The sequence below is a fragment of the Grampus griseus genome, assembly GCF_964374135.1.
Source record: "Grampus griseus genome assembly, chromosome: 1".
NCBI lineage: Eukaryota > Metazoa > Chordata > Mammalia > Artiodactyla > Delphinidae > Grampus > Grampus griseus.
In genome coordinates, this window is record NC_139017.1 from 5,086,923 (window position 1) to 5,114,666 (window position 27,744).

The window sequence follows — 27,744 nt, forward strand, 5'->3', positions numbered from 1 at the left end:
AAGACAACTTCTAGGGGATTTCTGGGAAGATGGAGTGTGAGTGAGTTTCCCATTCCTGAAGGTGTGTAAGCAGAGGTTTGGGCCACTACACTTGGGTGCACAACAGTGTAAAAAATTCAGTCATGGAGTGAAGCTCCTTCTATATCTAAGAAACTCTAATTCCAAGCAGATAAGAGTGTCAAAGTTTAGATGTACGACTGAAGATAAAACATATGTCAATTGCCTCTCTTAATCAAATATTCTCTAGAAGGGACGAGGTCGGTGATACCTTTATCCTGAACAGTATCCTGGAAGCTCCACGTTCCTGGACACAGCCAGGGCGATAAGATACACCGCGACGACCCTGCAGACAGCTCTGGGAACTAAGCTTTGAGAAACTCTTTTCTGAACTCTTCTTATTGAGACACTTGGATCATTTTTAAAAAATCAACTTTAAAATATAGGAAGCCTGTCTGTCTGTCATGTTTCGTCAGCCAGCCAAATCCTCCATCCAGTCTGCTTGTTCCTTGCAATGGGTACCATGTTTGGGAAACGCTGAGCCAGGATCATGAATTGGGTGAAGTTTTTGCCTCGTACTTTTTAGCCCGTCTCCTCCTGAACATCTATGTACAATGACAGGAAGATTCCAGGTTGTCCTTACAGCTTGTAAGCATCTTTTGTGATGGGAATAAACTCCCCAGCAAACATTCCTCCAAGATGATAGCGAATACAAAATACTTTAAATTTATGACTAAGAGGTGATATGAGAAATATAACTTTTCTTAAAATTATACCAAGAATTTTCAGAAAGGGACGATTTTACAGAACTTACTCCCTAAAAAGATATCTTCTGAAGCTAAGCATTTTCATGAGGATTAAACAGTTTCAAAATAGTGGAGGGGTGGGGGGCGGCCGGGGGAAAAGGAAACTGGAGGAAGAGAGGGGACAGCTAACCAATTCAGGAACTGGGCTTAAAGACTCTGTGATTTTCCAAGTTGGAAAAAATAAATTAAAGAAAACCAGAACCCACTGGATTGGCATCCCTTGAATCTATTTACCAGGACAGTTAGCATCCCCACAGTCAAGTATTAACCTCATGGGTCACTGCACTTGGAAGCTGGTCAAAATGAGTCAGCATCTGTTTGTTATTTTGTATATGTAGTAAAAATATTGCCTTAGGTCAATTAAATTTTTCTTCAAAAAGTGAACATTGCTTCAGCATAATCTCCCCTTTTCTCCTTTAAAAATATCACAAAACAACTTGCAATTCCCTTTAAAATATTACATAGAGCTAGTAGACGCCAGGCCTCATAGTCAAGCAGGTCCGTGATTTGTAATGAATATTGTGGTCAGGGGGAGACCGTGAATAGCTTCTAATAATTCTTAGCCCTTCATACACGGAGTAGGGTATAGACCAAGACTGGTTTCAATTTTACTTCATATAAAGCAAAGAAGACTATTTACCAGATGTTGTCCTATTTCACGTTACTCTCAAATCTTGGGGTAAATTACAGCTGCACTTCAAAGCAGTCTGTTGCAATTACCTTTCCAACATTTGCAATGCAAGAGAATAATAAAAAGAAACAGGTATGTATTGATCACTATCAACAGCAGTCTTTGCAACAATGTCGGAAGTAAGGATTTTGAAATGCATTTCAAACTGATTTGCTAGAGAAATTAGATCAATTAGTTTACGGCATCTACCAAGTTTCAGTGTTGTTACTTTTTTTAAACTTTTTTCTTTCTTTTTTTTCTTAGGACACATAGGTAAAATACCTGTTTTCTCCAATGCAACTCTGGAAAATACACCTTTGCATAAAATTGGTGGTTTGTAAACGTGCTAAACTTAAGCATGATTTTGGAGCTAGTGTGAACTGCATAGAGAGGAGGGCAAGGAAGTAACTACGTACTGAGAGTCTACTATGCACGCGGCATTGTTCTAGAATTCGGCATTGACTAGTTTCATGTCTAACGGTCCTGTTTTTCCAAAAAGATTACTCCTCTTTCAAATAAGATTTGCAATAAATTTCTGATACACAACAAATGGTAAAATTGTAATAGCATTTTGTAAACACCAAGATGTAAACCCATTTGGATGGGAGCTATGGGCTTAGTTTTCACTTCTCTGCATGAGTGAAACCCTGGCGTCCTATGAATCCACTCAGATTTAATTAAGGTACATCATCAGCCTCTTCCTTTTCCTGTCAGTGGGCAGCCAGCCGCAGAGTCCTGAGGGCTCCTGATGATTCATAACCAGCAGGAACGGCCTGGCTGTTTTGTCCCAGCTCTGCTCTGAGGCACAGCCTTCCTGGCGCCCTGCCCCTCTCACCTCTGTGACAGCTCCGGCCTCGGTAGGGCCGGTAGCAATCACACTGGTAACTAAGCCACAAGTTGAGGCAGCGTCCTCTGTTGTGACAGGGTTGACTCTCACACCAGTCCTTTCTCGTGCAGCCTGCCTTGACATTTAATGACCAGCCGGACGAGATGTTCTCCAGGGTGATGGGATTCGAGTCAAGTTGAACATCTTGGAGGCAGCCCACAAGCGAAGGTATGGATGGTCTATTATAGACGTTAAGCAGAGCAACACCACTGTGGGCTGTTCCCTCTGGTAAACCCCCCAAAAAGGAGTTTTGTAAAGCACATGTTGACCCATCGCTTCCAAATGGAGAAGGAGCTCTCGTGATGCATGTTCCCAGGCAAGACTCGTCAAGTAAGGCAAGGGTCACAGCCTCTGCAAATGTCACCTCCACTGCATGCCACTCCCCATCGCTGGTGCTGTGGGAGATGAACAGGACCACCTTTGGCTGATCCCTGACTTGAACTGATAAGTGGACGTAGCCACTGAGCAGCTCCAGTACCACAAACACGTCCCTGTCACCTCGGAAGAGTAGAAGTGCCACTGGCTGGACAGTCTGAAACCTGAGGGCTATTGTACAACCGGAGTCCTTGGCTGTCACTGAGCCACTTGGGACCCACAGGAAGCCATCACCCTCAAAAGAAAGTGTGGTGACCGTTTCACATCGTGACCCAGTATAGCCAGAGGGACACAGGCAGCCAAATCCACGCTGGCCATTGCGGAGGTGAGGGACGCATGTTCCATTATTTAGACATGGGTGATCAGTACAGCTGAGGAGCAAATCAGAACAGTTCCTTCCTCCATAAAATGCTCCAGAATGGTTATCAAATGGGCAACGGCAAGTGTAAGTCCCAGGCAAGTTCTCACAGGTACCACCGTTTTGGCAAGGGCTTGAAGAGCACTCATCGACGTCCTCTTCACAGTGGACCCCTGTTCAGTGATAAAGAACAGATTGAAATTACATATATTCAGATCAAAAATAGAACTTTCTCATAATCTTCATGTATAATCTTTTGGAGGTGCAGAACCAGCTCAGGTGTAGGGAGTGTAACAGAGCGAAATGTGACTAGAGACTGAGGAGCTGATACCAATTCCATCATTCTGCACGTATGGTGCACAGAAGTGCAGTCATGGTGAACCTTGAATTCTCCCTCTAGAAATAGGTTATTTGCCAAAAATAGTTGACTCAAACTATCATTGTCAGATATATATGTGACACTGAATATCATAAAAATTTTTTTAAAAGAGAGTTAGATTGCTATTGGGAACAATGCTAGACACAAATTATTTACTTGGGGACTTAGTTCCCAGATATTGTTTATCTTGCCCTGGGCTGCTAATTTCACTCTATTCTACTTGGAAACAGCGATCTGCCTTCTCCATTTTTTGTACCTCCCCGTAATCCCTAGACACACAGACAGTCCAGACAACTCTCTCTGTGGAGGGCTTCTGAGGAGAATGGAAGGTCCCATAACCTCCTCTCCACAAGTCTAGTATAAACCATGAAATCTATCCAATAACAAGTTCCGGTTTCTAGTTTCTTTACTTTCTTTTACTCTTTTTCCTGGTTCTAAGTCAAAAAAAGGTATCTAATTAGAGAATCGTTAGAATTCATTTAATCCAGGTAACAAAAAGAACTATAACACTTTTTAAGAGTGATGGCTATTGCTTCTTAACGAAGTTCAAATGAACAAATAGTGTTAACAAAAACTGACACATGTATAGGACTCTGTGGCTTCGACAGCACCATCATCCACGTTATGTGTTTGTGTTTACAGCAATCTCCTGAGGTTTTCAAGGCAGATAGACTTAGCTCTCTTTCACAGACAACACTGAGGCTTAGAAAGATTGATGTCTAAACTCCAAAGCACTTCTACAATCTGGTTTTCAAAATCCAATCTGACACTTTCTGTTTTTTAATTGATAACTTAGTGCATTCTTGTTTTTTGTTATTACTAACATGTCTGTCCTATTTTCCCATTTAACTCCACGCCTAAGTGTGTGCTTCTTAAATTTAATCAAAGGCTCCTATACTGATAATGTTGGATCTGAATCCCAGCTAGGCAGTGAGCAGGTTACATTTATTTTTTGTGTCTAGGTCTTCTGATCTATAAAATGGGGTTAAAAATAGTATCTGTATCACAGGGCTTTTTAAAGGTTAAGTGAGTAAAGACACATAAGATGCTCATAACATTGCTTGATATATAAGTGACTTCTCAGTAAGTGTTGGCTGTAATTAAAAAGTAATAACCAAAGAAATTACCCTCGCATGACAAAATCAAATAGCACTGTCATCATTGAGAGAGACTATTTAGAAAGTGTGGGCATACGGAATGACCCACAAATTGCATAACTTTACATAATGAGAGATTGACTTGGACAGCATATTAGGCTGGAATCTCATTAGATCATGCTCTTCACGAGGGAAGGGAAGCTGTTTGATTTACCAACGTATGTCTAAAGCACAGCACGATGCCTGGCTCACGTTTGGCACTAGGTAATTAATTTTTGTATGAATTGATTAATGATGACCTTTGTAAGGTGATTAAAATTTTTATACTGCATTTAACCTCATCTACTCCAGAGCCCAAAGTGCTCTTTTTGTGTCTATTTTGAGATAAATTTACCTGGTGGCACAGTGGTTAAATTTTTGCCCACAGCCATTTATGTACCATATATTTAGACCCTTGATTGGACCCTCCTGTACTTATATTTTACTTTACTTGGATTACTTTCATACAATCTTTGTTAATCCAAAAGTATTTCAAGCTCTGTGAAAGGAGGGAACGTGTTACAATCTTAGAGTCTCCCACAGTCCCTGCACAGTGCTGTGCATACGTGTGTTATAAAAAGCTGGATGAGTAGAAAAAATAAAACTAAATCAAACTGATTTATGTGATCTATAATCATCCTCATAGGTAACAGAACTGACACAGAAATTACAGGCTATATTTTAAAGGAATGTTAGAATGCAAGTTTCATTTAACTGAACTTACGAAAAGTTCAAACTTTTGTTATTAGAAGATAGTTTACTTAAATTTGATTTTCACAGGATTTTGAAAACACAAAAAAATCAAACCGTAAGCATTTAATTAAGAGGAATGCTGAACAGCTCATGAGTTATAATTGAAGAAAAACTCTTTTTTCCCGCCCATTGTGCCTTTAAACATATTTAATGGGGGATAAAATCTCCTACAGACCCCAAGTCTTTTCTGTTCAGCCTTGATTAATAAGTCTTAAGATCACATTTTAAAGACCTACAATAAGTAGGATGGCCAGTCATAAGAAATGTAAGTTTCAGTGCACTTTGGAATTGAATCTTTTTTCTTTGTCTGTTAGGTCGACTTCAGGCTGTCTTGAAAAAGGACCAGGAAGGGTGCCCCCTTCTTTTTTCCCTCCCCTCCCCACCTCCAGACTTCTGCCTGAGTGTCAGAAGGGTTCAGAAAGTTTCCCCTGACTGGTGCCGGTGTTAGATGGCTCCACTCTCTCTGAGACTGGCAGGTGTTTCAAGGTGACTTTTATCCCGGGGCTCTTTGTGGGGTCCTTGGAGCCCCCTGGTCCATTGCTCCAGCTGAGACTCCACAAGGCCTTGTTCTCACGTTGTCCCTCCCCCAGCCCCTTCCTCATTGGCTTCCTAAGGTTTACTTGACATCACCAACTCTGTCTGTTGTTCTTCCTGAGCCTTCTGAGGGGGACCAGGACCCGTTTTACACTGACCACTGACTGACACTCCTCCCGTGACTCCCCAAGGACCCCAGGTCCACGGGCCTCTGCCCTGCAGGTGGAGGGGAGCATGGTTGTTGACCAGCCCAGCACAGCCCAGCAGCAATTCCCCTTCTTTCTCTCTCTTTCCTGCTGCCCCAGGTGAGCAGTCACAACCTTTCATCTTTTATTTTTTTTTAAAAGAGTTTTCAGATCTGCTTAGACTATGTATTGTTTATTACTGTCCAAATACATGAAGTTCTGATGAAATAAAATCATGTGCAGGCCATGAAAGCCCAGAGTCATTAGAGGGCCAAATTTCAGACCACCCAACAGTTCACATTTTAAGAATTTGAAACACCTAAAAATAGATAAGGTGGTTTCTGAAAAAGAAAGAAAGAGAAGGAAAGATGAAAGGGAAAAAAAAAAAAAAAAAAGGAGAAGAAAAGGGGGGAGGGAGGGAGCAGAGAAGAAACCATTCAGGAAATGTTAGCTCACAAGACTACTGAGCTTAGAAAGAAGAGAAAAATGCATAAACTTTGTGCAGCTTAATGCAATGGTAAACAGTAGAATACATAGGCCTCCTAATACTTTTGTAATGGCATACATATAATGTCTCTAGCATTTTCTTAAAATATGCAGACAGATAGAGGACCTTTAAGACGGCAGAGGAGTAAGACATGGAGATCACCTTCCTCCCCACAAATACATCAAAAATACACCTACATGTGGAACAACTCCTACAGAACACCTACTGAATGCTGGCAGAAGACCTCAGATTTCCCAAAAGCTGTGTGGCTGACAGGGTCTTGGTGCTCCGGCTGGGTGTCAGGCCTGAGCCTCTGAGGTGGGAGAGCTGAGTTCAGGACATTGGTCCACTAGAGACCTCCTGGCCCCACGTAATATCAATCAGCAAGAGCTCTTCCAGAGATCTCCGTCTCAACACTAAAACCCAGCTCCACTCAACGACCAGCAAGCTCCAGTGCTGGACACCCGATGCCAAACAACTAGTAAGACAGGAACACAACCCCACCCATTAGCAGAGAGGCTGCCTAAAACCATGCCAAGATCACAGACACCCCAAACACACCACCGGACGTGGTCCTGCCCACCAGAAAGACAAGATCCAGCCTCATCTACCAGAACACAGGCACCAGTTCCCTCCACCAGGACGCCTACACAACCCACTGAACCAAAATTACACACTGAGGACAGACACCAAAAAAAATGGGAACTATGAACCTGCAGCCTGTGAAAAGGACACCCCAAACACAGTAAGTTAAGCAAAACGAGAAGATAGAGAAATATGCAGCAGATGAAGGAGCAAGGTAAAAACCCACCAGACCAAACAAATGAAGAGGAAACAGGCAGTCTACCTGAAAAAGAATTCAGAGTAATGATAGTAAAGATGATCCAAAATCTTGTAAATAGAATGGAGAAAACACAAGAAACATTTAACAAGGACCTAGAAGAACTAAAGAGCAAACAAACAATGATGAACAACACAATAGATTAAATTAAAAATTCTCTAGAAGGACTCAATAGCAGAATAACTGAGGCAGAAGAAAGGATACGTGACCTGGAAGATAAAATAATGGATATAACTACAGCAGTGCAGAATAAAGAAAAAAGAATGAAAAGAAATGAGGACAGTCTCAGAGACCTCTGGGACAACATTAAACCTACCAACATTCAAATCATAGGGATCCCAGAAGAAGAAGAGAAAAAGAAAGGGACTGAGAAAATGTTTGAAGAGATTATAGTTGAAAACTTCCCTAATATGGGAAAGGAAATAGTTAATCAAGTCCAGGAAGCGCAGAGAGTCCCATACAGGATAAATCCAAGGAGAAACACACCAAGACACATATTAATCAAACTATCAAAAATTAAACACAAAGAAAAACTATTAAAAGCAGCAAGGGAAAAGCAACAAATAACATACAAGGAAATCCTCATAAGGGTAACAGCTGACCTTGCAGCAGAAACTCTGCGAGCCAGCAGGGAGTGGCAGGACATATTTAAAGCAATGACAGGGAAAAACCTACAACCAAGATTACTCTACCCAGCAAGGATCTTCTTCAGATTCACTGGAGAAATTAAAACCTTTACAGACAAGCAAAAGCTAAGAGAATTCAGTACCACCAAACCAGTTTTACAACAAATGCTAAAGGAATTCTCTAGTGGGAAACACAAGAGAAGGAAAAGACCTACAATAACAAACCCAAAATAATTAAGAAAATGGTAATAGGAACATACACACTGATAATTACCTTAAATGTAAATGGATTAAATGCTCCAACCAAAAGACATAAACTGGCTGAATGGATACAAAAACAAGACCCATATACATGCTGTCTATAAGAGACCCACTTCAGACCTAGGGACACATACAGACTGAAAGTGAGGGGATGGAAAAAGATATTCCATACAAATGGAAAACAAAAGAAAGCTGGAATAGCAATTCTCATATCAGAAAAAATAGACTTTAAAATAAAGACTATTAGAAGACAAAAAGAAGGACACAACATAATGATCAAGGGATCAATGCAAGAAGATATAACAATTGTAAATACTTATGCACCCAACATAGGAGCATCTCAATACATAAGGCAAATGCTAACAGCCATAAAAGGGGAAATGGATGGCAACACAATAATAGTAGGGGACTTTAACACCCCACTTTCACCAATGGACAGGTCAACCAAAATGAAAACAAATAAGGAAACACAAGCTTTAAATGATACATTAAATGAGATGGACTTAATTGATATTTATAGGACATTCCATCCAAAAACAGTAGATTACACTTTCTTCTCAAGTGCTCATGGAACATTCTCCAGGATAGATCATACCTTAGGTCACAAATCAAGCCTTGGTAAATTTAAGAAAATTTAAGTCGTACCAAGTATCTTTTCTGACCACAATGCTGTGAGACTAGACATCAATTACAAGAAAAAAACTGTAAAAAATACAAACACATGGAGGCTAAACAATACGCTACTAAATAACCAAGAGATCACTGAAGAAATCAAAGAGGAAATCAAAAAAACCTAGAAACAAAGGACAATGAAAACTCAACAGCCCAAAACCTATGGGAAGTCTATAGCAATACAATCCTACCTCAAGAAACAAGAAAAATCTCAAATAAACAACCTAACCTTACACCTAAAGCAATTAGAAAAGAAGAACAAGAAGACCACCAACGTTAGCAGAAAGAAAGAAATCATAAAGATCAGATCAGAAATAAGTGAAAAAGAAATGAAGGAAACAATAGCAAAGATCAATGAAACTAAAAGCTGGTTCTTTGAGAAGATAAACAAAATTGATAAACCATTAGCCAGACTCATCAAGAAAAAGAGGAAGAAGACTCAAATCAACAGAATTAGAAATGTAAAAGGAGAAGTAACAACTGACATTGCAGAAATACATAGGATCACGAGACATTACTACAAGCAACTCTATGCCAATAAAGTGGACGACCTGGAAGAAATGGACACATTCTTAGAAAAGCAAAACCTTCCGAGACTGAACCAGGAAGAAACAGAAAATATAAAGACGAATCACAAGCACTGAAATTGAGACTGTGATTAAAAATCTTCCAACAAACAAAAGCCCAGGACCAGATGGCTTCACAGGCGAATTCTATCAAACATTTAGAGAAGAGCAAACACCTACCCTTCTCAAACTCTTTCAAAATATAGGAGAGGGAGGAACACTCCCAAACTCATTCTATAAGGCCACCATCACCCTGATATCAAAACCAGAGAAAGATGTTACAAAAAAAGAAAACTACAGGCCAATATCATTGATGAATATAGATGCAAAAATCCTCAACAAAATACTAGCAAACAGAAACCAGCAGCACATTAAAAGGATCATACACCATGATCAAGTGGGGTTGATCCCAGGAATGCAGGGATTCTTCAATATACGCAAATCAATCAATGTGACACACGATATTAACAAACTAAAGGAGAAAAACCATATAATCATCTCCATAGATGCAGAAAAAGCTTTTGATAAAATTCCACACCCATTTATGACAAAAACTCTCCAGAAAGTAGGCATAGAGGGAACTTACCTCAACATAATAAAGGCCATATATGACAAACCCACAGCCAACATTGTTCCCAATGGTGAAAAACTGAAACCTTTTCCACTAAGATCAGGAATAAGACAAGGTTGCCCACTCTCACTACGATTATTCAACGTAGTTTTGGAAGTTTTAGACACAGCAGTCAGAGAAGTAAAAGAAATAAAAGGAATCCAAATTGGAAAAGAAGTAAAGCTGTCACTGTTTGCAGATGACATGATACTATACATAGAGAATCCTAAAGATGCTACCAGAAAACCACTAGAGCTAATCAATGAATTTGGTAAAGTAGCAGGATACAAAATTAATGCACAGAAATCTCTTGCAGTCCTATACCCTAATGATGAAGAATCTGAAAGAGAAATTAAGGAAACACTCCCATTTGCCATTGCAACAAAAAGAATAATATACCTAGGAATAAACCTACCTAAGGAGACAAAAGACCTGGATGCAGAAAACTATAAGATGCTGATGAAAGAAATTAAAGATGATACAAACAGATGGAGAGATATACCATGTTCTTGGATGGAAGAATCAACATTGTGAAATGACTATATTACCCATAGCAATCTACAGATTCAGTGCAATCCCTATCAAACCACCAATGGCATTTTTCACAGAACTAGAACAAAAAATGTCACAATATGTATGGGAACACAAACCCCGAATAGCCAAAGCAATCTTGAGAAAGAAAAACGGAGCTGGAGGAATCAGGCTCCCTGACTTCAGACTATACTACAAAGCTACAGTAATCAAGACAGTATAGTACTGGCACAAAAACAGAAATATAGATCAATGGGACAGGATAGAAAGCCCAGTAAAAACCCACGCACATATGGTCATCGTATCTTTGATAAACGAGGCAAGAATATACAATGGACAAAAAGACAGTCTCTTCAATAAGTGGTGCTGGGAAAACTGGACAGCTACATGTAAAAGAATGAAATTAGAACATTCTCCAACACCATACACAAACTCAAAATGGTTAAAGACCTAAATGTAAGGCCAGACACTGTAAAACTCTTAGAGGAAAACATAGGCAGAACACTCTATGACATAAATCACAGCAAGATCCTTTTTGACCCACCTCCTAGAGAAAAGGAAATAAAAACAAAAATAAACAAATGGGACCTAATGAAACTTGAAAGTTTTTGCACAGCAAAGGAAACCATTAACAAAATGAAAAGACAACCCTCAGAAGGGGAGAAAATATTTGCAAGCAAAGCAACTGACAAAGGATTAATCTCCAAAATATACAAGCAGCTCATGCAGCTCAATATCAGAAAAACAAACAACCCAATACAAAAATGGGCAGAAGACCTAAACAGACATTTCTCCAAAGAAGATATACAAATTGCCAACAAACACATGAAAGGATGCTCAAAATCACTAATCATTAGAGAAATGCAAATCAAAACTACAATGAGGTATCACCTCACACCAGTCAGAATGGCCATCATCAAAAAATCTAGAAACAGTAAATGCTGGAGAGGGTGTGGAGAAAAGGGGAACCCTCTTGCACTGTTGGTGGGAATGTAAGTTGATACAGCCACTATAGAGAACGGTATAGAGATTCCTTAAAAAACTATAAATAGAACTATCATATGACCAAGCAATCCCACTACCGGGCATATACCCTGAGAAAATCATAATTCCAAGAGTTATGTACTACAATGTTCACTGCAGCACTATTTACAATAGCCAGGACATGGAAGCAACCTAAGTGTCCATCGACAGATGAATGGATAAAGAAGATGGAATATTACTCAGCCATAAAATGAAATGGAATTGAGTTATTTGTAGTGAGGTTAATGGACCTAGAGTCTGACATACAGAGTGAAGTAAGTCAGAAAGAGAAAAGAAAAAAAAGTATGCTAAAAAAAAGATTGTTCTGAAGACCTAGGGGCGGGACAGGAATAAAGACGCAGATGTAGAGAATGGACTTGAGGACATGGGGAGGGGGAAGGGTAAGCTGGGATGAAGCAAGAGAGTGGCATGGACATATATACACTGCCAAATGTAAAACAGATAGCTAGTGGGAAGCAGCCACATAGCACAGGGTGATCAGCTCGATGCTTTGTGACCACTTAGAGGGGTGGGATAGGGAGGGTGGGAGGGAGACGCAAGAGGTAGGAGATATGGGGATATATGTATATGTATAACTGATTCACTTTGTTATACAGCAGAAACTAACACAACATTGTAAAGTAATCATACTCCAATAAAGATGTTAGAAAAAGTGCAGACACTATTTTAGAATCATTCTAGAGAAAAACACATATTTCTTTAAAGGGTGGGAGTGGGGGAGAGGAAGTATGGTCTCAGGTCAGATCCCCACAGATGTACAAAGATGAAACTATGTTTTTTTGGTAATTCTAGCAGTTACAGCAGCAAAAGTTTGTTGTAAAGATGTTGGCTGGTTTTAAGAGGGTTATTTTCAAATATAACCTTACAGCTCCATTTGTAAAAAAATCTTTGTGATAAGTTAATTTTATTAACCCTGAAATATGTCTATATTGACATCTCTTTCTAAGATAAAATAAAAGTAGCAGAGTTGTGAATGGTTAAGGGGTATAAGCTTTAAAACAAATGTGAACCCTCTTTGGGTTCCTCTCACACAAATGGTACAGACCCTTAAGTACAATAAACTTCCTTAAAAACCTTTTATATTCCTCAGGTCGGTGGAGAATCTAGTCTAAGTTGCCCTTCCCCTCTCTCCCCCAATTTGGGTGAGACTGGAGTCTCACTGAAGCTGTTGCCACTCATTGGGGTTACAGTGTAGCTCCCAACCCTACACTTGAGGGCTGGGCTACAGCTTGGCACAGCAGCAAGTCTCCAGAGAAAACTCTGCACAGACTCACTCCTTCAAACTGCCTCTCAAGGGCTTCCCTGGTGGTGCAGGAGATAGGAATCCGCCTGCCAATGCAGGGGACACGGGTTTGATCCCTGGTCCGGGAAGATCTCACATGCCGCGGATCAACTAAGCCCGTGCACCACAGCTACTGAGCCTGTACCCTAGAGCCCGCAAGCCATGACTGCTGAGCCCACGTGCCACAACTACTAAGGCCGCGCGCCTCGAGCCCGTGCTCCACAACAAGAGGAGCTACCGTGAGAAGAGGCCTGTGCACTGCAACGAAGAGTAGCCCCCGCTCGCCACAACTAGAGAAAGCCTGCTCACAGCAACGAAGACCCAATACAGCCAAAAATAAATTAAAAAATTAACTATTAAAAAAACAAAACAAAACTGTCTCTCAAGGGTTTTCACATACACTTGAAATGAGCAAACATTTCAAAAGCCTGAAGTCTGTCATCTGTCTTGATTTTGACATTCTGCACTATAGTCTCTCATAATTCACTTTGGTTCCTGACAGCTACCATATTTTGACCTCTTAGTTGAAACTTTAATTTACTGTTTTCTTAAATTTACAAAACCCCTACTCTGTACACGACCCTCACTGAGGATTGTAAGATACGCAAAGCAGAAGAGACAGACCTGACCTCAATATGCTTACAGCATAACGGCAATACAGAAATACATTGAAAATACGGAAAATGCACTGCATACGGCAGGTTCTCAATGAGTGTATGGAAAATATGTGAGGATCAAACTCAGGGAACATTAGAGAAGATTTAGCCAAGTTTTAAAGAAAAAGCACTGAATGAGAGATCATCACAAATCTTAAGAAAACTCAAAATTTTAAATTACATCAATAAACAAATGTTGATTACATATCTACCATGTATAGAATACTGTGGATAACATGGAATAAAAACTGGTCCTTGCCCTCAGTGAGTTTAATGGAAAAGCAAGACAAATTTGTCAAATGTTAAATGATAGTGTAAATCAAGACAACACTGAAGAGAACACTGAACAGTGTATAATGAATTCCAAGTGAATTGTATGAACAACAGCTGCTCTGGAGAGAGAGCTCTTCAGGCTGGGCTGGGCTGGGAAGATTTTGTAGTGATAGAATTTTAGATAGGTTTTCAAGTATGACAAAGATCGGCAGAAGTAACTGAATACACAAAAACTCTTTCACGGAAAACCATACGCCATTTTGCGGTGACAGTGCGTTTGGCAATCTAGCTGGGATGGAGGATTTACATAGGAAAAGCAAGTCAGAAAGACTAAATGTAGCCAGAGTGAAGAAGGTCTGGAATTTAGGGAGTTTTTAATTATTTTTTAAAAATTAATTTGTTTACTTATTTATTTTTGGAAGGCAGTGGGGAATAAGCTGGTAGTTGTTGGATGGAAGACCAAAGTGGTTTCTTGTAAAGACCAGTCCCCCAGGGATCTGTAACAGAGTGAAGTGGGAAGAAACCAGAGACAGGAACATGCTAGACAGTTGTTAAAATTGTCCACACCTAAGATTATGAGGGCCTAGTATCAGACATTTATTCCTTTATAATTTACAGTACCCTTTCATTTATCATTGGTCAGCAAATAAGTACAGAGGGTGATACTTTCTTTACGTTTGCTTACTGTATTTTATCTTGTAATTCCTAAAATTTTTATATATTTAATCTTTCACAACATAACTATCAATCACTTGATTATGTATTTTCTTTAAATATAAACAGAGAAACTAGTTTTAAATTTTACCTTCATGGAGGAAAAAAAAAAGTAAGGAGAGAAAGCCCGAATTTAGGTCAACAGTCTGAAGAAAATAAGAAGAATTAGATATTAAAAGTAGAATGATACACAGTAATTTATGCTTTTACTTTGTTTAAAATCTGTTCTATTGATATCTCCAACATAAAATAAGGTTAGACATATTTATTTGATGGACCCGGAAAACTAAAGTAGGAAGAAAGATTGAAACTTCTTTTATTGGCTATTTGACTGGCTCAGCAAAGAAGATCTGCTGTCAATCAAGTTAAAAGGATTAGGCAATATTTGTGGGATTACCTGTGTCATTCAGTCTTCTTAACTGGGTATTTTAGTTGACAATGAATTGGTTATTTATGTCCATGTATTTATAGTACGAGGTGAACTGCTTGAAGCTGACTGTTATTTTGTTTATGTGAAGTCAATTCATTTAATTCAAAAGGGTCACTCCTTTTATTTTTCTAAAATTCTTTTATATTCATATATGATTCTATGATAAGATTGTATTTCAAAAAATAATCAGGATAGGGAAAAGTCCTATACCTGGAATATCCCATATTTACATCAGAATAAATTATATTAGTGGATAAAAAGGACATAGACTTTATGTTTAATATAAATATCACGGGCTATTAAAATGACCTTGCTATATTCCCACTTTATTGAAAGTCATGGTTAATGAAGTTATCAGAATATTATTTCTGAAAAAACTTATATACACATATGTTTCATCTTTCTCTATTTTAATTGACTTAGGTGTTTTTTTTATTTTAGTAAATTGAAATCAAGAAAAAATTAAAGTCCAAGGACTCCTTGCATAAGTATTTCCTTTATTCATTACTTTCTGTTCCTCAAAACTTCTAATTTTCAGTTGATAATAATATCTAATATAGCATTAATAGTAGTTGCTAAATAAACATCTTAAAAACTCTAACAATGGTACCAATTACCTTATACAAGTAATAAGAAAAGAGTGAGTTACCTATGAGCACCACCATTAAAATGTGAAAACCTTGTGTCCTGGCTCCAAACATTTTTCTGTAGAAAAAGAGATATCCATCCAAACACCTACTAGGTTGACAGGACCAGTTTCTGATGATTTTCTTCCATTTCCAAAAGTGTGTCACCTTCTTCCTTCAGGCAGAGAGTTGTGAGGACTTAGTTTGGGTGCCAGATCCGTGGGGCTTAGTGTAAGACCCGTTTGTGCTGCTTACCAAGCAGACTTGTGACATTCTTAGTCCCTACTTATACCTGGGGCCTCCCCTTTTTAAGTCACAAGAGTGAACATTGGCACTTTTATCACAGAAAAATGAGTTTTGGGGGACTCTACGGACAGATTGCCATTTTTGGTAACTTCTATCATGGAAAATTAGAGCTTGGTTTTATACTTTTCTTCACAACAGAAATGCCGTTTTTTGGTTTTGTTTTAACTCTTTTTTGTTCTGTTTTGCTTTTGAATAGCAGTTAAGAAATTCATGGCAACTTCAAATCCATTGAATATCTATGCATGAAATTGGAAAAGAGAAATCAAGAAAACAGCAGGGGTTTTCATTAGACTTAACAGACTGTGGCAAAAGAGTTATTTGTGCAATGCTCTCAGGCTTAAATTCCACTCTCTATGAAAAAATAACCATGCTCTACTCGTCTTAAATACAATGGTATTTGATCTTGTACAACAGAACAATTTGAGTAGGCAAGGTGTTTGGGATGTACTTAGGGTAATTGGTGCTTGACATTTGTTTTTTAACATTTTCTGAGAGGCAGACCTGAGGATGTGCAGAGGTTTTACTCGGGCAGTACAGGGTGAGACATCACCAAGCCTTAAAAGTCTGCCATGGATCTAAGCCTGGTAAGCTGTGGTGGAAACCAGGTGGTGAGGGAGGCAGGAAAGAGGCAAAGCCGGCGTCCTTGCAGTAGTGTACTTCTTCACTTGTTTGTCATTGGTTCACCTTTTACCTGTGACCTGTGCTGGACGAATGTGCTCCATTCATCTATTATTCATTCAACCTTTTAGCAGTGCTGGAAATAGGATGGTGGGTAAAAGGAGCCTGGGTTCTGCTTCACGGGGTACACAGGTTGGCCAAGTTTACAGCCCTAGGGAGAGCTGGGCAGACGGGGGCCTTGGGGACTGCAGGACAAAGCTAGGCCATGGGGGCTAGAGGTGAGAATGGGGTGGGGAAGACAAGCAACATATTCAGAGTTCCGATCAATGGATCAGCTCAGAGAGACGTTTCCAGCAATCATCAGGGAGCCAGGATAATGAAGTAGAATAAACAGGGAACAGGAGCCTTGAAAATTGATTTTCAAATGCCAACTTTGATACTAGGCTAGGAGAACCCAGGCGAGTAGCTATTTTTTTTTTAAGTTGAAGTTTATCTATAAAGTGGACATAATAAAGCCTATTAAACAGTTATTTTGTGTGAACAAAATGGGAACTATAATTGCTTGGGGCATAGTAGTATTTTAAAACAGTTTCAGTAGTGTGAGTGTGTGTGTGTGTGTGTAATGAATAGGTGAACTTGAGCATAAATGACTTGGATAAAAATGTAGAAGGCTTACCAAATTTGCAGGCAACATGAACTTGTTAAAGACAATGACTGCTCTGAAGCAGAAATGATGGTTCAACCCAGCAGTCACTTCCCCAACTCATCCCACCCACCTTCCTATGGGGAGAACATGCCTCCACTGAAAGCAGATCTTTTCTCCCTTTCCTGTTTACCAATTTCTGTCCCCCTCTAACCTTAAAAATCTAACTATAGGAATGAGATTACTAAGCAATTGAAACTAACTTTTGACTTATACTCTCCTGACTGCACACCATGCCTTGTCTAACTTGTTGATTCTTTTCCCAGATAAGAAGAAGTAAGAATGAAGAATTAAATAGTTAAAGAATGATTAGCTCTCTACCCCCAAGAGCCCCTAATGACTCCTGCAGGCTGGTCACATGGGCAAGATAACATCTGAAGAGAGAGTCACCCAGCCGTCACTTGATGGAGAATGATGCAAAACCCAAACTCCTGCCTTGATGATTCACTGAGATTCTTCACTCCCCCTCGCCATTTTTCCTTTTACAAACCATCAGGGCTCAGAGAAGAAATAAATGAAATAGACATGAAGAAAACAAGAGCAAAGATCAATGAAACTAAAAGCTGGTTCTTTGAGAAGATAAACAAAATTGATAAACCTTTAGTCAGACTCAACAAGAAAAAGAGGGAGAAGACTCAAATAAATAAAGTTAGAAATAAAAAAGAAGTTACAACTGACACCACAGAAATACAAAGGTTCATAAGAGACTACTACAAGCAACTATATGCCAATAAAATGGACAACCTAGAAGAAGTGGGCAAATTCCTAGAAAGGTACAACTTTCCAAGACTGAATAAGGAAGAAATAGAAAATATGAACAGACCAATCACTAGTACTGAAATTGAAAATGTGATTAAAAAGCTTCCAGCAGACAAAAGTCCAGGACCAGATTGTGTCACAAGTGAATTCTATCAAACATTTAGAGAAGAGCTAACACCTATCCTTCTCAAACTCTTCCAAAAAATTGCAGAGGCAGGAACACTCCCAAGCTCATTCCAGGAGGCCACCATCACCCTGATACCAAAACCAGGTAGAGATATCACAAAAAAAGAAAATTACAGGCTGATATCACTGATGAACATAGACACAAAAATCCTCAACAAAATACTAGCAAAATGAATCCAACAACACATGAAAAGGATCATACACCATGACCAAGTGGGATTTATCCCAGGGATGCAATGATTATTCAATATATGCAAATCAATCAATGTGATACACTACATTAACAAACTGAAGAATAAAAACCATATGATCATCTCAATAGATACAGAAAAAGCTTTTGAGAAAATTCAACATCCATTCATGATAAAAACGCTCCAGAAAGTGAGCAAAGAGGGAACATAACTCAACATAATAAAGGCAATATATGACAAACCCACAGCCAACATCATTCTCAATGGCGAAAAGCTGAAAGCATTTCCACTAAGATCAGGAACAAGACAAGGATGTCCACTCTCACCACTTTTATTCAACATAGTTTTGGAAGTCCTAGCCATGGCGATCAGAGAAGAAAAATAAATAAAAGGAATCCAAATAGGAAAAGAAGAAGTAAAATTGTCACTGTTTGCAGATGACATGATACTATACATAGAAAATCCTAAGGTGCTACCAGAAAACTACTAGAGCTTATCAATGAATTTGGTAAAGTTGTAGGATACAAAATTAATGCACAGAAATCACTTGCATTCCTATACATTAACAATGAAAGATCAGAAAGAGAAATTAAGGAAACAATTCCATTTACCATCACATCAAAAAGAATAAAATACCTAGGAATAAACCTACCTAAGGAGGCAAAAGACCTGTACTCAGAAAACTGTAAGATGCTAATGAAAGAAATCGAGGATGGCACAAACAGATAGATAGACCAGGTTCTTGGACTGGAAGAATCAACATTGTGGAAATGACTATACTACATAAAGCAATCTACAGATTCAATGCAATCCCTATCAAATTACCAGTGGCATTTTTCACAGAATTGGAACAAAAAATTTTACAATTGGTATGGGAACACAAAAGACCCCAAATAGCCAAAGCAATCTTGAGGAAGAAAACTGGAGCTGGAGGAATCTGGCTCCCTGACTTCAGACTATACTACAAAGCTACAGTCATCTGTTTTTGTACTGGCACAAAAACAGAAATATAGATCAAGAGAACAGGATAGAAAGTTCCTGGATAGAAAGATAAACCCACGCACCTGTGGTCACCTAATCTATGACAAATGAGGCAAGAATATACAGTGGAGAAAAAGACAGTCTCTTCAATAAGTGGTGCTGGGAAAGCTGGACAGCTACATGTAAAGGAATGAAATTAGAACATTCTCCAACACCATACACAAAAAATAAACTCAAAATGGATTAAAGACCTAAATGTAAGGCCAGACACTATAAAACTCTTAGAGGAAAACATAGGCAGAACACTCTCTGACATAAATCGCAGCAATATCTTTTTTGATCTACCTCCTAGAGTAATGAAAATAAAAACAAAAATAAAAAATGGGACCTAATTAACCTTAAAAGTTTTTGCACAGCAAAGGAAACCATAAACAAAACGAAAAGACAACCCACAAAATGGGAGAAAATATTTGCAAATGAAGCAACCAACAAGGGATTAATCTCCAAAATATACGAACAGCTCATGCAGCTCAATATCGAAAAAACAAACAACCTAATCGAAAAATGGGCAGAAGATCTAAATAGACATTTCTCCAAAGAAGACATACAGGTAGCCGAGATGAACATGAAAAGATGCTCAACATCACTAATTATTAGAGAAATGCAAATCAAAACTACAATGAGGTATCACCTCACACCAGTCAAAATGGCCATGATCAAAAAATCTACAAACAATAAATGCTGGAGAAGGTGTGGAGAAAATGGAACCTTCCTACACTGTGGTGGGAATGTACATTTATACAGCCACTATGGAGAACAGTACGGAGTTTCCTTAAAAAACTAAAAATAGAGCTACTATATAATCCAGCAATCCCACTCCTGGGCATATATCTGGAGAAAACCATAATTTGAAAAGATACATGTACCGCAATGTTCATTGCAGCACTATTTACAATAGCTAGGACAGGGAAGCAACCTAAATGTCTATCAACAGAGGAATGGATAAAGAAGATGTGATACATATATACAATGGAATATTACTCAACCATAAAAAAGAACAAAATAATGCCATTTGCAGCAACATGGGTGGGCCTAAAGATTGTCTTACTGAGTGAAGTAAGTCAGATGGAGAAAGACAAATATCATATGATATTGCTTATATGTGGAATCTTAAAAAAATGGTACAAATGAACCTATTTACAAAACAGAAATAGAGTCACAGATGTAGAAAACAAACTTATGGTTACCAAGGGGGAAAGAAGATGGGAGGGATAAATTGGTAGATTGGGATTGACATACACATACTACTATATGTAAAATAGATAACTAATCAGGACCTACTTTATAGCACAGGGAGCTCTACTCAATACTCTTGTAATGACCTATATGGGATTAGAATCTAAAGAGTGGTTGTATGTATATGTATAACTGATTCACTTTGCTGCACACCTGAAACTAACACAGCATTGTAAATCAACTATGTTCCTATGAAAACTAATTAAAAAAAAAACCATCATGGCTGAGCAGAATCTTCAGAGTTGGTCTCTAGACACGAGTCCACCTTCTCCCCAGATTGCTGGCTTTTCTGATTTAAGCAACTTTCCTTTCTACTGACACTTGCCTCTCGAATTATTGGCTTATGAGTGGCCAGCAGCAGAACCTGGGTTCAGTAACACACCATAAATGATGCAAATGACAAATATATTCTTTCACATCCTCCTTACAGCTGGGTCATGGGCATGTGACCCAGTCCTGGGCAACAGGACCTGAGGGAGCTCTGCTAGGGGGACTCTGAGAAGGGCTTTCCTTGCTAATATGAAAAGACATGCCCCTTTAATCTGACATCGTCTTGTACAGATGTGTTCCCGGAACTGCATTAAACATGCTACAGCCATGGGAGATACGTTCAAAACACATGGCAGGATACTGAGAATGTGAATCCTAAATTTTCCTAAAAATAACAGACTTTCCTGAATTTATAATTCATTATCAGGTGTGTATTTTCTTTTTATCCAAAAGCATCCTAACTGAAGATGTTACACTTATCAGGATCAAGAAAGATCTTGATCTTTCTAGGCAAGAATAATGTACTCTAAAAGAAACTTTATCAAAGAAAAATGTAAACTTGTACATTTTCTCCTTACCTTAAATTTTATTAAAATTTAAACAAGCCTGAGAAGAGTGCATAAAAAACTGGATAGGACATGAGAATGAGGATTAAAGAAAACAGTGGGATGTATAGCCTGAAAATGTGTATTACAGTTAGAAACAGATGTAAACCCAGCAACACAGATAGAGCTAAATAACATGGCACTTGACAAAAAAAAAAGAGAGAGAGAGAAAGAAAATGAGGATTTTAACACAATACATGCAGATTTAGAAAACATTACGTGAATACATGCAAATTAATGTCTATATGTCTAATATATTACTGAGATTTCCAAAAGGAGGGAAGAAAAAAATGAACAGTGGATAGAGGAAGGAATAGAAGAGAATAGAAATAAAGATTCCCATGCAAACCAGACAAGACAGTTTCCTATGAGCTGAGGAGAAGAGTTAACTCTTTTCACTTGAGATTAAGCAGCCACAAAATTGGAGGAGACATAGTTTATCAGTTGAAGACATAGGAGCTTCAACTGATAATAAACTTTATAACAACCAGTAGTAATTATTATTAACATTTATAGAGTGTATTATAGTTTATGGTTTACTTTCATATATATTATCCCAATTTATCTTTGAAGTATGGATCCATGGTGATGTAGCTTCCAAAATTTTATGTGGTTTTGGGGCTTTCACAGGGAATGATAGTATCTAGGGAAAGAAAATGATCATCCCTCTCAAATTCCAGATTTGATCTCAAAATATTTTTGTTGTTTCGAATCCTTTAATGGGAAAAGTTAAAACATGCACAAATCCAGTAAGGAAAGCTATTATAATTGTAATATATTACAATTGAAATCATGTCACTAGAGAAATTCTTGAAGAAAATGAGGATATTTAACCCAGAGAAAAGCAGGTACTAGGGCACATCAGAAGGGTCTGCATGGAGCTGAAAGTCCATCCCATGATATTTTTTGTTTGGTCCTACTAGGGAAAAGTGGCACCAATGGTAAGATGCCATAGGATGTTATATTCATGCTCACTACACAGAATCTCCTAGTAATAGATGCTGCAAAGCATAGAATCAGCTGTCTTGAAAGACAGGAAGTTTCCTGACCTTGAAGACGTGCACATTTAGAAAGGATTGCCATTCAGCATGGATGTTATACAGGAAATTAAAGAAAAGATGGGCTATAGAGTTCAATGGCCTCTAATGATTTTTTTAGCCCTGAGATTCTTTCATCATTTCTAAGTAAAAGACGTGCTGTATGCATCACTGCTAAGGAAATAATAATGGCAGAGAACATGCTGAATATAATAAGCTCCAACATCTTCATAACCTTGTCACAGCTTTTAAAATCTGTACAAAAGAGAGAGCAGTATGTTCCTTAGAAGGCTGCTACAAGGAATCCATGAGACAGTTGTTCTAAGCTTGTAGGTCCAGGTCCTGCTAGGGGCTTTTCCGGCACTGCTTGTCTTGCCAAAATCTCCTACCTCCATTTTTATTTGCTCAAGAAGGTAGTTAGGTTTTTTGGTATCCATCATTTACTCTCAGTTGATTACAGTTAAATTCCACGTTTCCAGAGGTCACTGGAAGTAATCTCAACCATCCAGAACATAATCATGAAGATACATTCTAAAAGCGTCTATGTTTAAAAACAGAGATTGCAAATTTATTAACTATGTCCTCAAGCTCTTGTTCACCATTTATTATTATTTTAGACACAATTAAAATAAGCTTGATTATCCAGTATCCAGGAAAAGAAAAGGGGAAGCTACCATGTATATTTTTAGCAACAAGAGATATGACAGTTGAGAGCTGGACAGTGCATGTGAGTAGGTGGAGCCCAAGATCTGTTGCAGGCACTGTGTGAAGGGTCTCAGCTATGTGGACATTTAATTATTTCAGTTAACGACAGAGTGTGTTGCTACCTTCATTTCACAGATGATGAAACTGAGCCAAGGTGTGACTGGTGCCCCAATCTGCCTAACTCCTGAGATGAGCCTTTTTCTTTTCTTCTGAGTCATGCTGCCTCCAAGGAAAATAATACAATGAGCTGGCATAAAATAATATAGGACAGTATAGCACTTGGGAGACATTGAAAATAGGAACAAAATCAATATGTATCTTAAGGCCTCATCGCATAGGACAATGACATAACATAAATCAATAACAAAAGTCATCAATAAAATACGTAAGTGCATGCAAACTTTTCCACCCAGAAATGCAAGAAAATGTGTAATATATTTCTGAAATATTTTAATGCAAAATGGTTAAAAGAAAACACTTTCCCACAAGAATTATAAAAATGTGTTATGTCTTTTACGTTGGCCACCCCCCCAACCTTAATGACATCAGATGAACATGGTTCTACCACTGGTGATTATTTTGTTTATTAAGACGTGTATGTGTACAGCATAGTGCATGGGGCTGTTTCTTCAGCATCCATTCCTTTGATCTCTTTCATTATTACACTATTTTAAAGTTTTGATTCAAGAGACACATACACACACTCTCTAGACCTGACATTTGTTCAGAGCCATACAGCAGCTCAGATAAAAATACCGAGCCCAGAGGAAGATTTGATTCAGTCTATTGTGTGAAAAGTATGCTGGGATCTTCAAACGGAAGACAAAAGAGCTGCAAAAAAGCTTTGCATTTCAGGTCTACGATTCATTTGATTTTTACACTTCAAAAGTCCCACTTTGAAGCCCAGCGGAGATGAGGGGGTGATTTTTAGTTATTTTATGGACTAACAAGTAGAAAATACAGCATTGCACATACTCACTCTTGTTTTCTTTACTTTGAAAAGTAATTTCAGAGAAAGTCAACCCAGTTCAACCAGAACTATCCTAATTGGCTTTGATCAGTAAATCATCAGAAATGGCTCTGCTCTTGCTTAGTCCTTTTCCCCCTCTTCTTGTCAAAAGTGAATGATAAAACACTCAGGTTATGATGAATTACAAAAATCTGCTTTGTGCTGGGTTGGATGCGTTGCTATTCCACGTAATGTTTGCTTTCTCTCTGCCATGGTAAGAAGTGCATTTCCATTCTTTGGTAGTGACAATCGTTCGCTCACACGTTTACTAATATTTTGTTCTGCACAGCCACAAAATAACGTCCAAGGCTGAGGAAATTACTGACCTGGTGAGGCCTGACATTCAAGGCCGTCTACAATCTGGCTTTTATTTACGACACCGCCCCTGCCCCCATCCCCGGCATTACTTTCCACTGCCCGCTACATAAAGGGTCTGTATTAAAACACTTTTAGTAGAATGAAAATTGAAGCACATTCAAAGCGTTCTCCCTCTCTCCGCTTGTTCAAAATCCCAACTTTCTTTCCGGGCTCAGCCTAGCGGGTGTTCAGGCCTATGGAATGCCTTCCGTGGAAAGTCTCAGTGACGCTCTGCCCTCAACAATCCCAGGCTTGTCTCCATGGAACCCAGAATTGACTACGTTGTAGTGCTATTTATTGTTTAATATTTGTGACTTGCTTTCCTCCAACTGCATTGTAAGGTTTGTAAGTATGAACACCTCTATCTTTACTTTCTAGTTCACTGCATTATACAACAGTACTGATACTGTAAACAGTTCTGCACAATGGTACAGTATAATGTGTGTATTTCTGATGAAATGAATGCAGTACTGTCCTATGTTTCCAGAATTAAAGCAAACATGCATTCAGTCTTTTTCATACATAAAAGAAAAGTCTAATGTATTGGAAGATGACTCTAGTCTTTACGCAGGGGCTCTGGACCTGGCATTCACAGATGTCTAAAGCACCCATGAATGGACATCTGAGGTCTGTCAACCTCTTGAAAATATATGAAATATTTTGTGATTTGTTATTATTGCATTTTCTGGGGAGAACATTCATAGCAGTGACTCTTTAAAATTTAATATCATAAGTATCACTTAGTGGGGGGTATGTGTTTAAAAATGCAGATTCCTAGGACAAAGGACCAAATTTTGATGTATAAAGGAAGATGCAGAAGATTTTAGGAGACTGCACTATGTTCATGATAATATGCAGGAAAACCTGGTTTCTATGTATGACATAATAAGAAATACATATGGCCTCTACCCCTGGTTCCTACATAGAACTCCTAAGACTCTTATAATTTCCTGAGTGATGGGATGTTAGGAGTGTCCTACACAGAGGTCCTAAATTCATTGGAATTTCCTGGATGATAACACTGGCTTTTGTTCTAGTGAGGCAACTTCTGGTGGGCTCCTGGATAGCTTCAGGATGGGGGGTTGGTCACCAGTAAGACCAAGCCGAGATCAGAAGCTTGGAACTTTCAACCCCACCCCATATTCTCCAGGGATCATACCTACGTGATCAAGCCTCCATAAAAAATTCCTAAACGACGGGGGTCAGAGAACATCCAGGTTGGTGACCACCTCAAGGTGCTGGGAGGGTGGCCTGTCGGAGAGGGGACTGAGCGCCAGTCACCACCACTCCCTCGCCCAACGCTTCTCTTCCATTTTGCTGTTCCTGAGTTGTGTCCTTTATAATAAGCAAAAATGAAAATACAACGTACCAAAATTTATGGGATCAGCAAAAACAGTACCAAGAAGGTAGTTTATAGTGATAAAGCTTACATTAAATTAAAAAAGAAGATCTCAAATATACAACCTAACTTTACACTGCAGGAAACTAGGAAAAGAAGAACAAACTAAGCCCAAAGTTAGCAGAAGGAAGGAAAGGAAGATTGGAGCAGAAATAAATAAAATAGAGAATAAAAGCAAGGGAAAAAAATTGATGAAACTAAGAGTTGGTTTTTTGAAAAGATAAACAAAATCGATGAACTCCTAGCTAAACTAACCAAGGCAAAACAAGAGAAGACTCAAATAAATAAAATCAGAAATGAAAGAGAAGTCATTACAACTGATACCACAGCCTTAAAAAAGAATGAAATCCTGCACATATGACAACTTGGATGAACCTGGAGGACATTATGCTAAGTGAAATAAGCCAGAAGCAGAAAGACAAATACTGCATGATCTCACTTACATGTGGAACCTAAAATAGTCAAATTCATGGAAGCAGGGAGTGGAGAATGGTGGCTGCCAGAGGACAGGAATGAGGGGGAGATGGAGAGTTATTAGTACAAAGTTTCACTTATGCAAAATGAATAAGTTCTAGAAATCTACTGTAAAGCATAGTGACTACAGTCAGTAATACTGTATTTTATGCTTAAAATTTGCTAATGGGGTAGGTCTTATGTTCAATGTTGTAGCAAAATTTTTTAAAAATTTAAGAGGCTAGATCTCATGTTAAATATTCTTACCACAATAAAAATGTAAATAGTAAATATGTGAAAACATTTTAAACGGCTAAAACTGTTTTCAGAAGCAAGTCATTGAACATAATGATTTATTCCTGATTTAATTCATAACTAAAAAATAAAAATAAGATCTTATAAAAAAAGAAAATAATAAAAAATGCAGTAAAAATAAATACTGTTCAAATTTTAAATTTTGGAAGTAGAAAATAATAAAGCATCAGAAGTGGTAAATAAAACAGATAAAGGCAGAGATTATTGAAGGAGAAAGCTTAATACACAGTAGAAGTGAAAGGTTCAAGAGCTATAAAAGTTTATTTCCATGGAGGGAAAAAGATAAGTAAATAACATAATAAATTTACTCAAGAAAAAATGTTAAATTAAGAATAAAAAATATACTGTAAAAACAGATACAAAAAATAAAATATATAAAAGAATACCATTTATAATTTATAGTAATACATTCAAAAACCTGAAAACAATGTATAATTTTCTGGGAAATAAAAATGATCAAACTTGACTAAAGGTGGAATAGAATGAGATAACAGCTAGGAGAAATATTTCAAGAGGTGTTTACCAACAAAAGGCTCAGGTGCTAAACAGTTTTTATAAATTAATAATAATCCCCATGTTAGATAATATCTTCCAGAAAAAGATGGAAAAGTATTCAAATCACTATATTTAGCTATCATAAAATCAGCATCTAAATGTGAGATTATCCAAAATAGAGTATAAGCTAATCTTATTTATGTATATTGATACAATAATACTATTGTAAATAAGATACTAAAAAAAAAATTTTTTTTTAAATTTCTGCCAAACACTATTTTTAAGATGTGATCAAAGTTAACAACACCATAGGAAGTCATATTGAGAGTATGTACCCTTGATATGATATGATGAGAAGGGA

At 38.1% G+C, this 27,744-nt stretch overlaps 1 protein-coding gene across 1 annotated transcript in view; it reads right to left on the reverse strand.

The window, feature by feature from the left end:
- Positions 1–27,744, reverse strand: part of CRB1 (crumbs cell polarity complex component 1) — a gene marked incomplete at its 5' end in the record, with an annotated part of 267,244 nt that overhangs the window by 49,341 nt on the left and 190,159 nt on the right. Inside the window, one exon of the mRNA XM_082647382.1 lies at positions 2,309–3,265. Within this exon, the coding sequence (XP_082503508.1) occupies positions 2,309–3,265 (957 nt within the window). The remainder of the gene's footprint in view (positions 1–2,308; positions 3,266–27,744) is intronic.